Source organism: Oncorhynchus keta, chromosome 29 (assembly GCF_023373465.1).
Source record: "Oncorhynchus keta strain PuntledgeMale-10-30-2019 chromosome 29, Oket_V2, whole genome shotgun sequence".
Taxonomy (NCBI): Eukaryota; Metazoa; Chordata; class Actinopteri; order Salmoniformes; family Salmonidae; genus Oncorhynchus; species Oncorhynchus keta.
The window spans coordinates 37,045,768-37,066,857 of NC_068449.1; the positions used below are offsets into that span (position 1 = coordinate 37,045,768).

The following is a 21,090-nucleotide window of genomic DNA, read 5'->3' on the forward strand; positions in this document are numbered from 1 at the left end:
AATGTTCCTGAGAGGCTTAGTTACAGTTGGACTTAAATTGGCTTGAAAATCTATGGCAAGACTTCAAAATGGCTGTCTTGCAATGATCATCGGCAAGATAGAACAGCTGCTTCCGGTAAGACGAGGGGTGGCAGTCTGTGTCTATTTGTAAATAACAGCTGGTGCACGAAATCTAATATCAAAGTTTTGCTCACCCGAGGTAAAGTATCTCCTGATAAGCTGTAGACCACAGTATTTACCAAGAGTGTTTTCATCTATATTTTTCGGAGCTGTTTATTTACCACCACAAACCGATACTGGCACTAAGACGGCACTCAACGAGCTGTATAAGGCCATAAGAAAACAAGAAAATTCTCATCCAGAGGTGGCGCTCCCAGTGGCCAGGGACTTCTTTAATGCAGGCAAACTTAAATCTGTTTTACCTCATTTATAACAGCATGTTAATTTTGCAACCAGAGGGAAAACAAACTCAAGATCGCCTTTACTCCATACACAGAAATGCGTACAAAACTCTCCCTCGCCCTCCATTTGGCAAATCTGACCATATCTCTATCCTCCTGATTCCTGCTTACAGGCAAAACTAAAGCAGGAAGTACCAGTGACTCGCTCAATAAGGAAGTGGCCAGATGATGCAGATGCTAAGCTACAGGACTGTTTTGCTAGCACAGACTGTAATATATTCCGGTATTCTTCCAATGGCATTGAGGAATAAACCACATCAGTCACTGGATTCATCAATAAGTGCATCGATGACGTCATCACCACAGTAACCGTACATAAATACCCCAAACAGAAGCCATGGATTACAGGCAACATCCACACTGAGTTAGAGCTGCCGCTTTCAAGGATCGGGACTCTAACCCTAACGCTTATAAGAAATCCCGATATTCACTCCGACGAACCATCAAACAGGCATACTGTCAATATAGGTCTAAGATTGAATTGTACTACACCGGCGACAACACTCGTCGGATGTGGCAGGGCTTGCAAACTATTACGGACCACAAAGGGAAGCACAGCGGCGTCCTGTCCAATGAGCCTACCAGACGAGCTAAATCACTTCTAAGCTCGCTTTGAGGCAAGCAACGCTGAAGCATGCAGAAGGGCATCACAGGTACACCTCCAATTGACTCAAATGATGTCAATTAGCCTATCAGAAGCTTCTAAAGCCATGACATATTTTTGGGAATTTTCCAAGCTGTGTAAAGGCACTATCAACTTAGTGTATGTAAACTTCTGACCCGCTGGAATTGTGTTACAGTGAATTATAAGTGAAATAATCTGTCTGTAAACAATTGTTGGACAAATTACTTTTGTCATGCACAAAGTAGATGTCCTAACCGACTTGCCAAAACTATAGTTTGTTAACAAGAATTTGTGGAGTGGTTGAAACACTTATGTTGGAGTCATTAAAACTAGTTTATGTAAACTTCCGACTTCAATTGTATATAATTATGAAACACAATAGTGTTGCATAATGTTCCTTCAATTTGCAAGAGGTTCAATGCTTCTCACCAGAGAAAGCATCCGAAAGAAAGCCAGCTTGCATTTGGCCTCACTTGATAAAAAAAGTATAAAAGAATAGCTGATCAGTGTTGAACTCAACTGTGAATGGTCCACAAAAATAATTGCTTTCCGTTGACATATAGTTATTAAACTATTAAACAACGCAGACTGTGGAGGGTTTTACACACATCCAAACATTTCACAGTAGCTGGACAAAGATCCTATATAAAGAGAAAGAGAGGATATCCACTCACCCGTATACTGTTCCCAAATATAATGTTTTTTTTATACTGTACATACTGGAACCATATCACAGATCGCATTCACACTTCTCCAAAAGTTGCATTGCATGCACGCCACGGATGTTCCCACCATAAAACCAGTACAACGAGTCATTCTAATAAGTTTGGTTTTAATCAAATTCAACGAAAACCAAGCAATCTGTTGTTTTTTTCCAACTACAATAAATACATAGAAAATATAATGAAATCATAAAATTGCCAGGATAAAAAACACATGATACATTGCTGTTGAACCAGCCTTCATTAAAGTAGGCCTAGGGTAAGGATAGGAAATCACATTTAAATATGAAGTTCACCGGTATTTGTCAGAGGTTCTCATCTCTTGTTTCATGATGGGCATGGACACATGTAGCCTACTTGATTACATTGGGCAGGACAAGAAGAAAACAGCTTTCATTGAAAGGTAGGAAGTCAATGCTTGGTTTTTAATCAAATAAAACGAAATGGAGAAAAAAACAGGCACCAAGTATACAGGCACCAAGTATACAGGCACCAAGTATACAGGAACCAAGTATACACGCACCAAAAGCACATATTGTTCCATACCATTTGGGCTGTGTGAATCACAGGTGCATATGCTGAGTTTCCACTGTCAAAATGAATGCCATAACCAACCATTACGCTAAAATCAGCTTTTGGTTGGTCTTTAATATCCCTGCACTGCAGCACTGCCTGAAATTATGACTTCGGATCATGTTTTTAAGGACAAACTTCAGATTTCTACCCCTCCCATCAGAAAGCAAGCAAGCTGGACAGCCTGTATTTCAGATTCAGTTTCCGTAAACGCGGGAACATTGCCTTTAAAAGGTGCATTGTCAACAAAGTGCAATCAGTTTGAATTACCGGCCTGAGTGTACGGACCCATTTGGGGTGTTGAACAGCTTCCAGTATCCACAACAACTATCTCTGTGTTTTGGATGAATGTACATTTACATTTGAGTCATTTAAGCAGACGCTCCTATCCAGAGCGACTTACGGTTAGTGCATTCATCTTAAGACAGTTGGTGGGACAACCACATATCACAGTCATAAACCACGTTTCCATCAATAGGAGGCTGGTAGGAGGAGCTATAGGAGAATGGGCTCATTGTAATGACTGGAGTGGAATCAATGGAACGATATCAAACACATCAAACATAGGGAAACTGTGTTCCATTTATTCCATTCCAGCCAATACAATGAGCCCGTTCTGCTATAACTCCTCCCATCAGCCTCCACTGGACTTTCCATCCTCAGTTTTTATGCAAGTAAAGTCAAACCATATAAAAACATTATGACAGCTGTGATAGAAACAGGAAGTTTCGGTACAATTTTATCAATGCTGACAAATAATTTGTTTGTTCAATGTTTGTGTCTGTAAAATGTATTCGGCGAGAAATGGAGATGGGAACACCTTTATGCGCACAAATATTTATATAAAAACCATTGTATCAAAAGTAAACTTGGAGTCACACAATGACATGCTGTGTGGTCCTCCCTGTATGACACCGGAAACCATGCAGTTTAAGTTAGGCTACAGATGAAATATGTTATGAACTTCACAGGGTGGTGAAAATGCATGGTATGAGCTTCATGCTCCTTTCCAATAAATGTTGACGGTCTTATACTGGTGACATGATGATCGATGCTTGACAGCTCTTTTGACAAATAAATACATTTTCACTCTTATCCATGATCTCATCATGTAGACTAGCCTACCCGCGCTCTATCTGCAAGCTGTTACCTTGAGCACATGTGTCAAGACAAGGGAAGGCACATTTGCTATGTAATGCTTTTCCAACAATTGTTCGCATACAGATTATTTCACTGTATCACAATTCCATCTGGTCAGAGGTTTACACACACTAAGTTGACTCTTTAAATAGCTTGGAAAATTCCAGAAAATTATGTCATGGCTTCAGAAGCTTCTTATAGGCTAATTGACATAATTTGTGTCAATTGGAGGGTTACCAGTGGATGTATTTCAAGGCCTACCTTCAAACTCAGTGCCTCTTTGCTTGACATCGTGGGAAAATCAAAATAAATCAGCCAAGAACAGTTTTTGTGACACATTAAACATTCTATTTTTATCCGGTACATGAGAACTTAAGCAAAAAAGTACATTTTGTGTGCACTACGTCATCACGCACTCATTTTTATCTGCAACAAGTCAGTTTGGTGGATAAAATGTGCGTATTTTATTATGCTGATTTTAGAATATTCGCATGAAAATCTGTCGCTAATTGGATGGAAACCTGTAAGTACATCAGAAAAGTCAGAGATAATAAGGAGAAGAAAAGAGTCAAGTGCGAATGTTAGATCATGAAAGGTGGGGGGGGGGTTGATAAGGGGCTGCAAGGGGGGGTGTTGTGGGATTATTTAATAGGAGGTAGAGTTTCAGATGTTTTTGGAAGGTGGACAGAGACTCTGCTGTTCTAGCTTCAGGGGGAAGTTGGTTCCACCATTGGGGTGCCAGGACAGAGAAGAGCTAGGACAGGGCTGAGCGGTAGCTGCCCTCCCAAATGGGTGGGAGGGCCAAGAGACCAGAGGTGGTAGAGCGGAGTACTCAGTTGGGGTGTAGGGTTTGTACAGAACCTGAAGGTAGGGAGGGGCAGTTCTTCTTGCTGCTCCGTAGGCAAGTACCATCTTCTTGTAGTGGATGCGAGCTTCGACTGGTAGCCAGTGCAGTGTGTGGAGGGGCGGGGTGACATGGGAGAACTTGGGACAGTTGAACACCAGGCGGGTTGCAGCATTCTGGATAAGTTGCAGGGGTTTAATGGCACAAGCGGGTAGCCCAGCCAACAGCGAGTTACAGAAGTCCAGACGGGGAGATGACATGTGCCTGGATTAGGACCTGCGCCGCTACCTGTGTGAGTTAGGATCGTACTCTTCTGATGTTGTAGATCATGAACCTGCAGGAACGAGTCACCGCTTTGATGTTTGCAAAGAACAATAGGATGTTGTCTAAAGTCATGCCAAGGTTGCTTGCACTATGGGTGGAGTTGTCAACCATGATGGAGCAGTCTTGGAGCGGGCATCCAAGCTGATATATCTGCCAGTCACTCAAAGATGTGCGATGCCACCTGGGTGTCCGAATGGGGGAAGGAAAAAAGTAGTTGTGTCAGCCGCATAGCAATGATTGGGAGATACCATGTGAGGATATGACGGAGCCGAGTGACTTGGTGTATAGAGAGAAGAGGGTCTAGGACAGATCGCTGCGGGACACCAGTATCCTCTCCACAAACCCATAGTTGGAGCGGCCTGGCAGGTAGGATGCAATCCAAGAGTCTGAGATGCCCAGCCCTGAGAGGGTGGAGAGGAGGATCTGATGGTTCACGGTATCGAAGGCAGCGGATAGATCTACGAGGATGAGAACAGAGGAGAGAGAGTCAGCTTTGGCTGAGTGACCCATATTGAAACCTGACTAGGGTCAAGAAGGTTTAGGGTCAAGAAGGGTTAGGGTCAAGAAGTTAATTCTGAGAAAGATAGTGAGAGAGCTGATCAGAGACAGCACCCTCAAGTGTTTTGTAAAGAAAATAAAGAAGGGATAACGGTCTGTAGTTTTTGATGTCAGAGGGGTTGAGTGTTGGTTGCTTGAGGAGGGGAGCAACTTGGTACATTTTGTAGTGTAGGGGACACAGCCAGTGGTCAGGGATGAGTTGATGAGGAATGGGAGAAGGTCTCCAAAGATGGTCTGGAGGAGGGGATTGGGTAGAGCAGGCAGGTTGTCCGGACCTCACTAGTCGCAGGATTTCAACATGGTGAGAGAAATGAGAAAGAGGTCAAGGCGTAGGGTAGTTCTGTGTGAGTGGGACCAGTGGACTAAATAGGCTGAGTGAATGAGGAGCGGATGTCGTCAACCTTCTTTTCAAAGTGGTTGACAAAGTCGTTCGCAGAGAGGGAGGATGAAGTGGGAGGGGGTGGAAGATTAAGGAGGGCGGAGAAGGTGGAAAAGAGTTTCCTAGGGGTAGAGGGAAAAGCTTGAAATCTATTGTGATAGAATGTGGCTTTAGCTGCGGATGAAAAGGATGAAAAGGTGTAGAGCAGGGAGTGAAATTATGATAGGTCCTCTGGAGGGTTAGTTTTCCTCTATTTTCGCAGCACTGTTCTGTAAGCTTGCAATGAGTCACTTAGCCACGGAGCAAAAGGGGAGGGCCGAGTTAGCCGGGAGGAAAGGGGACAGTGCGACTCATAGGATGCGGAAATGGAAGATAGTTGGGTTCGAAGAGGCAGAACCAGGAGAGAGGAGGGAGAAGGATTTAGCAGAAGGGAGAGATGATAGGATAGAAGAGGAGAGAGTAGTGGGAGAGAGAGAGAGAGAGAGAGAGAGAGAGAGAGAGAGAGAGAGAGAGAGAGAGAGAGAGAGAGAGAGAGAGAGAGAGAGAGAGAGAGAGAGAGAGAGAGAGAGAGAGAGAGAGAGAGAGAGAGAGAGAGAGAGAGAGTGAAGATTGTGACAGCGCATGACCATCTGGGTAGGGGCTGAGTGGCTAGGGTTGGAGAAAAGGGATACAGAAAAGGAAACAAAGTAGTGATCAGAGACCTGGAAGGGGGTTGTTGTGAGATTAGTAGGCGAACAGCCTCTAGCAAAGATGATGCCAAGTGTATGCCTTGTGAGTGGGAGGGGACTGTGAAAGTGGGAGGGGACTGGGAAAGGGTGAGGTCAAAAGAGGCAAGGAGGGGAAAGAAAGAGTTGGAAAGAAATGAATCAAAGGCAACCACCGGGAGGTTGAAGTCGCCCAATGCGAAGAGCAGTGAGCCATCGTCAGGAAATTATCTTATCAAAGTTTTAATCTCATTGAGGAAGTCTCTAAGGGCACCAGGTGGGCGATACATGACAACAATATTAAGCTTAAGTCCCAAGTTTAACATTGATTGACAGTTCCAAACGCTGCCGTAGACCAGGAATTCCACATAAAGTTCAAATAAGATTTTATTGGTCACATACACGTGATTAGCAGATGTTATTGCAGGTGTAGCGAAATGCTTGTTCTTCTAGCTCTGACAGTGCAGTAATATCTAACAAATTACACAGCATATACCCAATACACACAAATCTAAGTAGGAATGGATTAAGACTGTATACATATGGACGAGCGATGGCAAGAGAAGATACCATAGAATTGTATAGAAAACAGTATATACACATGAGATGAGTAATGCCAGATGTAAACATTAAGTGGCTAAGATACCGTAGAATAGTATAGAATACAGTATATACACATATTAGATGAGTAATGCCAGATATGCAAACATTATTAAGTGACTAGTGTTCCATTCCTTAAAGTGGCCAGTGACTTCTCGTCTATGCCTATAGGCAGCAGCCTCTAATGTGCTAGTGATAGCTGTTTAGCAGTCTGATGGCCTTGAGATAGAAGCTATTTTTCCGTCTCTCGGTCCCAGCTTTGATGCACCTGTGGTGACCTCGCCTTCTGGATGATAGCGGGGTGAACAGGCAGTGGCTCGAGTGGTTGATGTCCTTGATGATGTTTTTGGCCTTCCTGTGACATCGGGTGCTGTAGGTGTCCTGGAGGGCAGGTAGTTTGCCCCGGTAATGCGTTGGGCAGCCTGCATCACCCTCTGGAGAGCCAAAGACGCTTCTGCAGTTATTCGAGGAGGGAAAGAGAGGAAAGCTCCACACAACTCTCTCACTTTATTATTTGACGTAGTTATTTCAGATGATCTAATTTTGCTCTTTTGTAGCTTTGGCACAGGTATAATGGGACCCATGTCATCCAAAAAGATGACTGAAGTTTGCCAAAAAGCACCTGGATGATCATCAAGACTCTTGGAAGAATGTTCTATGGACAGATGATTCAAAAGTGTAACTTTTTGGACGACATTCCACAGTAAGAACGTCATTCCAACGGTCTTTGGGGATACTTTGCTGTCTCAGGACCTGGATGACATGCCTTAATTGAAGGAACCATGAATTCTGCTCTGTATCAGATAATTCTACAGGAGAATGTCAGGCCATCCATCTGTGAGCTAAAGCTGAAGCGCAGCTGGGTCATGCAGCAACACAATTATCCAAAACACACAAGTCTACATAAAAATGGCCAAAAACACTTTTGAAGTTTTGGAATGGCCTATTCAAAATCCAGACCTAATCCCAAATGAGATGTGGCAGGACTTGAAATGAGCAGTTCATGCTTCAAAACCCACAAATGTTGCTGAGTTACAGCAGTTCTGCATGGAAGAGTTGGCCAAAATTCCTCCACAGCGATGTGAGAAACTGATCAACAACTACAGGACGTGTTTGGTTGGAGTCCTTGCAGCTAAAGGTGGCACAACCAGTTATTGAGTGTAAGGGGGCAATTACTTTTTCACACAGGGGCATTGGGTGTTGCATAACTTTGTTTATGAAATAAATGAAATAAGTATGTAATTATTGTGTTATTTGTTCACTCGGGTTCCCCTTTATCTAATATTAGGTTTTGGTTGAAGATCGGATAACATTCTGTATTAAAAATATGCAAAAGTATGGAAAATATGAAAGGGGGTAAATACTTTTTCACGGCACTATACATATATATATATATATATCATTGGTTGAACCTCAACACGATTTATCATATTGAGTAACGTAACATTTTATTTGTAGGTATGAGAAATAATCCAGCAGTTCAGCATGTATACAGTATGACTGTGGTTTTAGTAAAGAGGAGGATGGGATGTAGCCCTGACTAACACTGGTGATCTTGTCTCACATTAGCGTTTCACTTCCTCTGACGACTACACCCACTTGGTAGATTAAATATCTAGAATACTTCCTTCTTATTTCTCACATTATTTTGGTGTGCATTGTCAGTGTACAGTGACGTGAACTTTGTAGGTGTTATCTTGTGCATATTTGGCCTAGTGTAGGCTACATGATTTGCCTTAGTTGTTTGGGTAATCATCCATATGCAGTCTACCTGCCACAACCCCATAACAAAGCATTTGTATGTGTTTTAATGAAAATAGTATTTTTTTTAAACTGCCATGTACAATCGTGGTATTACAGGAAGACGTATTTGTTTTCAAGGTCAGGTAAAGTGCTATTGACTTGAGACCTTCTGGAATAGGTCTATAAAGCACAGTTTTGGACACAAGTCCTATGTTTATTGAGATCCAGTTGAAATCAGGGTGATACGGGCAGACTGGTTTCAAAAGGGCACTACACGTCCTGTAATAGATATGTTGTTTTGAAAAACAATAGCTTCCAGACATTCCATAGGCCCATGTGACATTAAGACTGTGACGTGACTGGAATGTTGTAAGAACTTAACCTTGGCCAATAAGCGACAGTGGCTTTACCGTTCAGAATAACTCACCTGTTCCATCCACTTTCATCATTGGACATATTTAGTCACCACCTGTGTTTTCTGTGTTCTTGAGGTCACTTTGGAGTAAAAGAGAAGAATAAATGTAACATATTTGGACGACCAACATTCATCATATTGGAAGGGTAACCAAACTAATCTCATTCTGATTGAAATATGTAGATTTGGAATATTATGACTATTGTGTCCTTGAGTTAAATGAGCGCAATCGTTGCTTGTATTCAATGATTACATGTGATCTCTTTCCTTCCACTCTCTACATATTAGACTACTGTGTGAAAAGGCATGTGATAATAATCTTTGACAAATAGCCAATCTTGTGTCTTGTTTAAGGTACTTCTCATGCTCATATTGGGTAAGAGCAAAAAAAAATTGTCAAAGATTTTGGTAAACGATTGGGTTAATTTGCCAAGTCACTCTCATTCAATCAAAAACAAACGGTTTTCCATGTAAAAAAAAGACATGCTCAAGTATGCTTTTAAAAATGATCTTTATTACCAGATCTTTGCATTAAGAACAAACTTGTTTGGTGAGTTTAGTTGCATGACATTTTGATTTTAAGAACTAAAACACGAATGGGATGAACTGGTTGAACATCTCAGATATCAGTGGGTAAATAAGCAGGTGAAGGACAGGAAAGGGCGAGGGCAAAACAGGATAAAACACCAGCCAATCATGGGATTCAAGATCACAGGCAGAGCATGTGGGAAAATAGGCAGTGTGGGGGGGAATTCAGACCCGAGTTATGCCCGCATGAATTTTCTTTCACTTTTCTCTCTACACGTATTGCATATTCTGACATTTAACTTAAAGGTAGACTCAGCAAAACTACTTTTACATGAACAGCAGCACCACAGATATTCACACAGTCACACACAGTATATGTGGACAGGTTTGCTTCATTCTGTTACAGCATGCTACCCACAGGACTAAAAAGACGGAGAAGTTGAGCCTCGCGCATCAACACTCTTAGTTGTTGCGGAATTTGACCCACTATGCTGTTTACTTTGTGCATCTACCTTTAAGCATAAGAAAACACATGTGACAGCCACCTAATCGTTTGGGGTGGAGATCGTAGAGATGGAGGTGTGGCAGAGGTTGTCTACAGATACGCCCATATTCTTACCTTGACCAGAGATACTCTATATAAGGACGAGATGGTCTTGTCTCCGCCCTAACAACGGGAATCATTGTCACAAAGGTGGTAAGGCAGGCGGCAGGCGGCAGGGCGGCAGGCGGCAGGCGGCAGGCGGCAGGCGGCAGGCGGCAGGCGGCAGGCCGGGCAGGCGGCAGGCGGCGGGCAGGCGGCGGGCAGGCGGCAGGCCGGGCAGGCGGCAGGCCGGGCAGGCGGCAGGCCGGGCAGGCGGCAGGCGGCGGGCAGGCGGCGGGCAGGCGGCAGGCCGGGCAGGCGGCAGGCGGCGGGCAGGCGGCGGGCAGGCGGCAGGCCGGGCAGGCGGCAGGCCGGGCAGGGCAGGCGGCAGGCCGGGCAGGCGGCAGGCGGCAGGCGGGCAGGCGGCAGGCGGCAGGCGGCAGGCGGCAGGCCGGGCAGGCGGCAGGCGGCAGGCGGCAGGCGGGCAGGCGGCAGGCCGGGCAGGCGGCAGGCCGGGCAGGCGGCAGGCCGGGCAGGCGGCAGGCCGGGCAGGCGGCAGGCGGCAGGCGGCAGGCCGGGCAGGCGGCAGGCGGCAGGCCGGGCAGGCGGCAGGCCGGGCAGGCGGCAGGCGGCAGGCGGCAGGCGGCAGGCGGCAGGCGGGCAGGCGGCAGGCCGGGCAGGCGGCAGGCGGCAGGCGGCAGGCCGGGCAGGCGGCAGGCGGGCAGGCGGCAGGCGGCAGGCGGCAGGCGGCAGGCCGGGCAGGCGGCAGGCGGCAGGCGGCAGGCCGGGCAGGCGGCAGGCCGGGCAGGCGGCAGGCGGCAGGCGGCAGGCGGCAGGCGGCAGGCCGGGCAGGCGGCAGGCGGCAGGCGGCAGGCGGCAGGCCGGGCAGGCGGCAGGCGGCAGGCCGGGCAGGCGGCAGGCGGCAGGCCGGGCAGGCGGCAGGCGGCAGGCGGCAGGCCGGGCAGGCGGCAGGCGGCAGGCGGCAGGCGGGCAGGCCGGGCAGGCGGCAGGCGGCAGGCGGCAGGCCGGGCAGGCGGCAGGCGGCAGGCCGGGCAGGCGGCAGGCCGGGCAGGCGGCAGGCGGCAGGCGGCAGGCCGGGCAGGCGGCAGGCCGGGCAGGCGGCAGGCGGCAGGCCGGGCAGGCGGCAGGCGGCAGGCCGGGCAGGCGGCAGGCCGGGCAGGCGGCAGGCCGGGCAGGCGGCAGGCGGCAGGCCGGGCAGGCGGCAGGCCGGGCAGGCGGCAGGCGGCAGGCCGGGCAGGCCGGGCAGGCGGCAGGCGGCAGGCGGCAGGCGGCGAGATCAGGTGGGAACATTCTAGCCAATGCGAGGGCAGATATACGTTTGAACAATAAGGTCATAGAGATAGATATAAAATCGTTTTTCCTAAAGTTGCCACGTGTACACTTATACAAGTACATTCGGAACAACCTAAATATCACAAAAATTCTATTCGATCAAATAAACCTAATTTAGAAAATTAGCAATCACATTTTTTTGTTGCCCAAATCCGACACTCTCATAGGCCTCCATACAAAAATCTCCACTTGGTCTGCTTACGATGTATTCTCGCATTGACATATTGTCACGGGAGTGTCGCCTCTCGCTGCTCTCGCACTTCGCCTCGCGCTTCGCCTCTTCATCTCTGTTTTCACTTAATTCCCTCATTATTCCACCACATTTACATGTGAGGAAACCATGAATATGTTCGAGCAACCTGTCGGTTCCAAGTGGAAAAACATTTACTTTGTTTTTTTCCTTTCGAAATAACATCTCAATGCACTGGAATTTATACATCGATAAGATCTATTGATAAGACCTAGGTAAATAAGCTTTCCATTTAGTTAAGGGAATTGTAAATATAAATGACAATTGATTTAGATCTATTTCACTTTATGATCGTTGGGGACGAATGTGAAACCAATCATATTTCAGCAACTGAAAAGCTGGTCAACATGACAGGTATTTCGGCCTCATTTCCACAGTAATGTTTAAAAAGCTGGTGGGGGGATTGACCCCAGCCATTATCACATTGGTTGCTGTGGCTTCATTTACTAAAATAGCTGGGATTAAAAACTAGAATGTAATACGTACAGAGGGATCTGTTAGCAGGAAAAAAACATTTTATCAAAAAAAAGTAAACAAATGAGTTTGCTTTACAGCTGTTGTACAGCTCATTTCCTGCAATTCTAAACATTTTGCTATGGGGTTCAGAAACATTTTTACTGCAAGATTACCACAAGTTTAGAAACTGGATAGACTAAAAGGACTAATTTACCAATCTAAAATGTTTTAACTGACATGGGATAATTGAGTGACTGTCAGTGAGTGACATATAACACTAGGAAGACCGCTGATGCACAACTAATTAAGTTTTGAAATTTCCCCTCGTGTATTCTACTATTCTAACTCTCAAAAGCAAGTTGAGACCCTGACTGAGTTCCTTAAATATGTCCTCATATGCAGGAGGTGAAATTACAACCTCATGCTAATCGCATTAGCCGACGTTAGCTCAACCGTCCCGTGGAAGGGACACTGATCCCAAAGAAGTTTTAAATGTATTCATTGTGCGCAATGGAGCCACACCTGAAAGCCCCTTATACAGTAAGTCGAAATACCAAATACTGAGAAGTGCTTCAATCTTAATGTGTGACAAATAAATAGATTTCCTAAGCCTGAATAGGACATTGGAATCCAGCAAGGTAGGAGGGACAACACAGGTAGGAGATGGGTAGCCTGGTGGTATGGTATGGTGGCTGGGTCACTGGTTAGCACTGACTCTCTCTCTCTCTCTCTCTCCAGATGAAAGACAGATTTGGCCAACTTCAGGATGCGTTGGACGAGCCTGGAGGAGGAGGAGGTTACACCAATGAGGCCTTCACCAATGTGGACCTGGACCTAGATGACCTGTCTGCCCATTCGGGCAGGAACCGTGCAACAGTGGCGCCTGACAACGACCCTGAGCTGAACAGCATCCTCCAGGAGGCCCAAAATGTTCGGCAGGAGATCCAACAGATCCAGGAAGACCATGCCCAGCTCCGGGACCAGAACTACCACGCCTTGAACAACACATTTATGAACGACACCAGTGATGTGATCAGGGACGCCAACAACATTGCAACAGACATCAAGGTCAGAGGAGGGGCTGTGTTGCAGAGGCTACACAGGATGAACAGGGAGACCAGGAAGCTGGAGGTTCAGCGAGGTAGCACTGACCACGTGGTACGCATCGCTCGGACGCAGTACACCAACCTGAGCACCACCTTCAGGGAAGTGATGTTCGACTACAACGAGACAGAGCTGGGACACAGGGAGAACTGTAAGAAACTGATCCAGAGACAGATGGCGATTGTGGGCAGAGACGTCACGTCTGAGGAGGTTGAGGAGATGATGGAGAGCGGGCAGCAGTTGAATATCTTCAACGCCCTGGCTGATGGGACGGCCCAGTCGGCACTGACGCAGATCGCTAGTAGACACAAAGAGCTGCTTGACCTGGAGAAGAGGATCCAGGGGGTTCAAGAGCTGTTTCTGGATGTGGCTGTGCTGACAGAGGAACAGGGAGCGGTGCTCAACAACATCGAGACCAACGTACAAAAGACGGAGGCACCTATCGCGGGTGCCAGGGTTCAACTGAACAAAGCCAAAAGATATGACAAGAACAATCCCATCAGGAAACTGTGCTGTTGCTGCTTTCCATGTTGCAAATGATTGTATATCTCATCTGATACATTGTGTATGTGATACATTCATTATCTTGATATTAATGTAAATAATAAGATTTTTTTTAAAGAAAGTTGGGAGGTTGGCCTGCAATAAGGCCAGATAACGATGGATAACCATTGCCAGGAGAGAAATACTGTATGAGGGATGCATGGAAGGGCCTAAAAACTCTCTGGACTACCAACCAAACGACACTTTCAATCAAAATTTGTAAGTCGCTCTGGATAAGAGCGTCTGCTAAATGACTTAAATGTAAATGTAAATGTAAAATTTGTAAGTCGCTCTGGATAAGAGCGTCTGCTAAATGACTTAAATGTAAATGTAAATGTAAAAGAACATTGCATTGAGTTTGCAGAGAGTCTGAACTCTTTCTATTCTAGGTTTGATAATCTGGACTTTAGTACTGAGAAGGATGAGCTGCTGTGTGAACTCTTATCATTAGCACAATGGGAAGCTGATTTGGTAATAGAGGAAGCAGATGTTGATAGGGTTTTAAAATGAATAGCAGTAAACAGTCACCTAATAATAGCAATAGCAGTAAAGGTCACCTCATCATCCCCAGATTACAATTGGCCCAGCCCCCTCCTCTCCCCTGTAACTATTCCCTAGGTCGTTGCTGTTAATGAGAATGTGTTCTCAGTCAACTTACCTGGTAAAATAATTTTAAAAAACAAAAAAACAAAGCCACTGGCCCAGGTAACATTAGTAACCATGTTCTGAAGTCCTGTCACAAGGACTTGTCAGGTGTGTTCTGTGAGCTGAATGCCACCAAGATCAAAGACCTTGCCATAGATTTTTAGGAAGGAAACATCAGCTCCAAAGGCAATCAACATCGGTGACCAGAGCATTGAACAGGTGGATGAGAATAAGTATCTTTGCACAATAGTTTACAATAAGCTAAACTTTGGAGCCAACTGTGGGCAAGTGTTATCAAAATGTCAATCATTGTTAATAATCCATCTGTTTTACAGTAATTTTACAGATGTTTTATTGCGTCTGTCATAACATTTAGTTTAGTTTCCTGGTTTGGCTCCATCACATGGGCAAGTCAGAATACCTTGTGGAATACCAGTGGTAAGATTAAAGGGAGAAGCCAAAAGGTGCCCCTGAGACATTTACTAATACCACACATACAAGAGGGGTAATAAATAATTTGGGATCTAGCACATCCGCTGAACAACCAGTATGTAATACTGCTATCAGGGTGCAGACTCAGGTCTTTAACTCTTAAAACCAAGAGAAGCACTAACAGTTTTGTACCGGCATCAGTACGGCTTTTAAAGACATCAGTTTGTCTCTGTGGATGGTTTGTCCTCTGACAAATGAACTGTACATTTCGGTGTTCCTCAAGGCTCCATTTTAGGACCACTATTGTTTTCACTATATATTTTACCTCTTGGTGATGTCATTCGGAAACATAATGTTAACTTTCACTTCTATGCGAACGACATACAGCTGTACATTTCGATGAAACATGGTGAAGCCCCAAAATTGCCCTCCCTGGAAGCCTGTGTTTCAGACGGGAAGTGGATGGCTGAAAATGTTCTACTTTTAAACTCGGACAAAACAGAGATGCTAGTTCTAGGTCCCAAGAAACAAAGAGAACTTCTGTTGAATCGGACAATTAATCTTGATGGTTGTACAGTCGTCTCAAATAAAACTGTGAAGGACCTCGGCGTTACACTGGACCCTAATCTCTCTTTTGACGAACATATCAAGACTGTTTGAAGGATAGCTTTTTTTCATCTACGTAACATTGTAAAAATCAGAAACTGTCTTTCCAAAAACGATGCTGAAAAATGAATCCATGCTTTTGTTACTTCTAGGTTAGACTACTGCAATGCTCTACCTTCCGGCTACCCGGATAAAGCAATAAATAAACGTCAGTTAGTGCTAAACACAGCTGCTAGAATCTTGACTAGAACCCCAAAAAATGTGTCATATTGCTCCAGTGCCAGCCTCTCTACACTGGCTTCATGTTAAGGCAAGGGCTGATTTCAAGGTTTTACTGCTAACCTACAAAGCAGTACATGGGCTTGCTCCTACCTATCTTTCCGATTTGGTCCTGTGGTACATACCTACATGTATGCTACGGTCACAAGACGCAGGCCTCCTTAATGTCCCTAGAATTTCTAAGCAAACAGCTGGAGGCAGGGCTTTCTCCTATAGAGCTCCATTTTTATGGAATGGTCTGCCTATCCATGTGAGAGACGCAGACTTGGTCTCAATCTTTAATCTCTCTAGGGTACGTGGGACATTAGCGTCCCACCTCGTCGACAGCCAGTGAAACTGCAGGGCGCCAAATTCAAAACAACAGAAATCCCATAATTAAAATTCCTTAAACATACATGTATTATACACCATTTTAAAGATACACTTGTTGTAAATCCAGCCACAGTGTCCGATTTCAAAAAGGCTTTACGACTCAAGCAAACCAAAAGCTGTGTCAGATTTCAAAAATACTTTTATGGAAAAAGCACACCATGCGATAATCTGAGTACGGCGCTCAGAGACCAAAACAACCCAAACAGATATCAGCCACGTTGTGCAGTCAACAGAAGTCAGAAATAGCATTATAAATATTCACTTACCTTTGATGATCTTCATCGGAATGCACTCCCAGGAAACCCAGTTCCAAATAAATGTTTGTTTTGTTCGATAACGTCCATCATTTATGTCCAAATACCTCCTTTTTGTTAGCGCGTTCAATACACAATCCAAACTCATGACGCGCGGTCACTAGCAGCAGACGAAAAGTCAAAAAATTCCGTTACAGTCCGTAGAAACATGTACAAAACGATGTATAGAATCAATCTTTAGGATATTTTTAACATAAATCTTCAATAATGTTCCAACCGGAGAATTCCTTTGTCTGTACAATTGCAATGGAACAGAGCTAACTATCACGTGAACGTGCGAGACTGAGCTCGTGGCTCTCTGGCAGACCTCTGACTCATTCCCCTCTCATTCGCCCCCACTTCACAGTAGAAGCATCAAACAAGGTTCTAAAGACTGTTGACATCGAGTGGAAGCCTTAGGAAGTGCAATATGACCCCATAGACACTGTGTATTCGATAGGCCAAGAGTTGAAAAACTACAAACCTCAGATTTCCCACTTCCTGGCAGGTTTTTGCCTGCCATATGAGTTCTGTTATACTCACAGACATCATTCAAACCGTTTTAGAAACTTCTGAGTGTTTTCTATCCAATACTACTAATAATATGCATATATTAGCATCTGGGACTGAGTAGGAGGCAGCTTACTCTGGGCACGCTTTTCATCACCTCTGGATTTTCCCTGGTTTTAGCATATGACCTCTCGAGTTTCTTCCTAGGTTCTGGCCTTTCTAGGGAGTTTTTCAAACTTCTGAGTGTTTTCATGTGCTTCTACACTATCTACCCATAGCTGAAATTTATCACCTCATGATCTGTCAGATTTCAGAAAGCATTTATTAAGAAACAAACAAATAATGAGTAGCACTTACTTCTATGCAATAAAAGTGTTTGTCATATTTTTTTGAATGACTAACTCATCTCTGCTACAATACAGTATCTGTAAGGTCACAATCACAGATTTGAGATTTTACAATGCCTCGCAAAGAAGGGCACCTATTGGTAGATGGGTAAAAAAACAGACATACCCTTTGAGCATGGAAAATTAAATACACTTTAGATGGTGCAACAATACACCCAGTCACTACAAAGATATAGTAGGTGTCCTTCCTAACTCAGTTGCCCGAGTTTGACTTTAAAACAGTTAGAGTTTAAAGGCTTTAGAATGAATCAACAACATCGTAGTTACTCTCAAAATACTAACCTAATTGATAGAGTGAAAATAAGGAAGCTTGTACAGAATGAAATATCACAAAACTAAAGTAAAATTGCCATAAATGTTTAAAATAAATTAACTTCATGTCCTGAATACAAAGTGTTATGTTTAGATCAAATCCAACACAACACATCACTGAGTACAAAGCTTCATATTTTCAAGCATGATGGTGGCTGCATCATGTTATGGATATGTTTATCATTGGCAAGGACTAGGCAGTTCTTTTATAAAAAGAAAAGGAATAGAGCTAAGCACAGGAAAAATTCTTGAGGAAAACCTGGTTCATCCTGCTTTCCAACAGACAATTTACCTTTCAGCAGGACAATAACCCAAAACACAAGGCCAAATATACACAGGCGTTGCTTACCAAGACGACATTGAATGTTCCTGAGTGGCCTAGTTACAATTTTGACATAAATCGGCTTGAAGATCTATGACTAGACATGAAAATGGCTGTCCTGTATTCAACAACCAATGAAGTGGAAAGAATAATGCAAATCAGGTGTGCAATCTTCGAGACTTACCCAGAAAGACTCACAGCTGTAATCACTGTGTGAATACTTATGTAAATAAGATATGTATCTCAATACATTTGCTAACGTTTGAAAATGTGCCATGCTCAATACATTTCTAAGCACTTCAGTACTTTGTGTCACGACGTTTCTAAGCACTTCTGTCTTACCTTATGCAGGTGCTTAACGGGTTTTGGAGGCATGGTTCCCTCGTGTGTGCTCAATACATTTAATTCAACCTCTGAAAACCCTCCCACTTGCTGGCCAATAGATTTTCTCCTCTAGTTTTCATTCAATAGCTTTTTCAGTACCTATAATTTGACTTTTTTTGGTTGACTCACTAGAATAGATCGACAGAACAGGTTCAGAATATATGGACCAATGAAAGAAATCCATCTAATGCATATTCGTCTCCGTTTCAGCACCAACTGGTAGATTAAAAAATACTCTGATTTTAGGTTAGTTTTAGTGTTAGGAAAGTATGCATGAATCAAAACAGGTTTGGAGAGCCTTTACGCACAAAATATATTGATTTATCCTCTAAATTGTCATATTCAAGGTCAATCCATGAAATATTGGAAGGTGGAAAAAAGTGTGCAATAAGCGTTGAGCAATAGTCCATAATCTACCTAATCTACCCTCACTAATCATGTAACTGAATGACAACGGTCCAGTCGTCGTGAACCGTGCGCCAGGCTCCAGGTTTAATCTGCTGCGTGTGGTCTGAGTTCCATAATGGTTCAAATAGGCTGCATGTCCCAAATTATTGCACAACATTAGCCTAATATGTTCCACTAATGCTCGTGGCCTTCAGGAACAACTACATGTACGTGACTGAAGAAAGAAATGTAAACAGAATGGAATGGAATGAAAAAAGTACAGCTCCCTGTGCATTTTTTTAAAAGGTGGGTGAACAGCGTTTACTTGCGTGTACCCTCCTCCAGGCCTACAACCACTGCGGAAGCCTACCCTCTCAGCCAATGCCATTTTAAACACACGAACACACTCAGAATAGCTCGCCTACATTCAATATAATACATTAGTTGAATCAAAACATGTTCTACACCCTAGTTCATGAGTTGTCCATAATACATGAGTTAATGTTTGTAGTCTTCACAGATCGTGTGACATAAAACACTACCGTTCTTTCCTTACATGAATGACATGTATGACCGTGTTATTTGTCATTTTTAAACCCTGTACGAATAATAGATCTCGGGAAAATGCATTGTAAGTGTAACTATGCATACGTTTCTTTTTATTATGTTTTGTCGTGAAACAGTTCTCATGGGCACACAAATCTAACATAATTATAGGCCTTTGCCATTGCAAAATCGAATGCTTCTAACCGAAAGAGTCAACCATAGGCTTATTGTCATTAACGTATACTTGTTGGATGGATTCGATGCGCATTGTTATCTCGCTGTAGGCTGTGGGCTAATCTATTAAAATTATCGACCATCATCACATGGTCTAAACATATAGACTCAATGGTTGCTAAAATGCGAAGAGGTCTGTCCATGATAGGGCGTTGCTCTGCCTTCTTGACATCTCAGTCGACCAGATTGATTTACATGCCCTCGTTTTTTCGCACCTGGATTACTGCCCAGCTGTGTGGTCATGTGCGGCAAAAAGGGACATAGGTAAATTGCAGTTGGTCCTCGACAAAGCAGCGCATATTGCACTTAGATGTACACGAGGGGAAAGCTCCAGTAAACCCATGTCAGTCTCTCCTGGCTCAAAGTTGTGAAGAGATTAACTGCATCACTATTGGTCTTTGTGCGATGTATCGATGTGTTGAAGGTACCGAAGTGTCTGTTCAAGCAGTTGGCCAAAAGTTTGGACACTCATCGGTACAACACAAGACATGCAACTAGCGGTCTCTTCACAATCCCCAGGTCCAGAACAGAGGCTGGGAAACGCACCGTATTAAATAGAGCCATGACTACATGGGACTCTTTGCCACCCCAGATAACACAAGGTAGGAATAAAAAAAGTAAACAAAATTTAAACAGTTAAAAGAACACCTTCCTGCACAAAGGGGACTGTGAAGAGACAGTCGTTTTAGATATTTATTTATTGTAATTTGCCATGTATTATGTATTAGACCTAGATATTGTGTGTATGTATTGATATACAGGCTATGTGTGACGTTTTAAATGTATGTAGTTCAGTCCTTGACTAATAATGTTCTGTACTATGTATTATGCCATGTTTCATAAGGACCCCAGGAAGAGTAGCTGATGCTTTTGCAGCGGCTAATGTGGATCCCAATAAATACCAAATACCAAAGGTGATCCAGTAAAGAAAAAAGGTAGAAAATAATTCAGATAAATAAATGGTCTACTACTTCTGGCTACAGATGGCACGGATAACACCAGTAACCGCGCACCTGAACAACGTAGCAATGAGCGCGCTAAACAGCTGAATGACTAAAGCAAACGATGATAAAATAAATATAATTCATTGGAATAATGGCTTTTTTAAAAATCAAGGTCGCCTGGCAAACAAATATGCATAAAGGAGCTAAGGTGAGGCCGAAATTCAGCAATTTAGCCGACCAGCTGGGCAGCTTTCCCACATGTCTATTTTTAAACCATGACAGAGAGATGTTCGTTTCATTTGAATATTTTATTTTCATATTGACCACTGTAAAATATATTTACCACTGCTTTTTAAAGAAATATGAGAATGGCTAAATTAGCATTATGTGAAGACACGCCAAATTTAGACTTTTGTTGCATTTAGGGGAGCTAAACCCCGACGACTCGCCATTAATTCGTACAATGGAATTAAATCAAGGTCAGAATACCATACTGTTCTCATTCTTATGTT

The 21,090-nt window shown here is 44.0% G+C and overlaps 1 protein-coding gene across 5 annotated transcripts in view; it reads right to left on the minus strand.

Annotated features, from left to right (window-relative positions):
* Positions 1 to 18,883, minus strand: part of LOC118362846 (A-kinase anchor protein 12-like) — a 36,690-nt gene extending 17,807 nt beyond the window's left edge. For 2 of the 5 annotated variants that reach the window (XM_052486517.1, XM_052486519.1), the window contains exon 1: positions 9,101 to 9,234. Coding sequence is in view for 2 of the 5 variants with exons in the window: in XM_052486519.1 (XP_052342479.1) it covers positions 9,101 to 9,129 (29 nt within the window). In the remaining 3 variants the exon portion in view is untranslated. Of the gene's footprint in view, positions 1 to 9,100; positions 9,235 to 18,425 lie in introns of those variants that run through there. The other 3 variants (XM_035743505.2, XM_035743506.2, XM_052486518.1) reach the window with 3 other exon arrangements.
* Between the last annotated feature and the right edge of the window lie 2,207 nt (positions 18,884 to 21,090).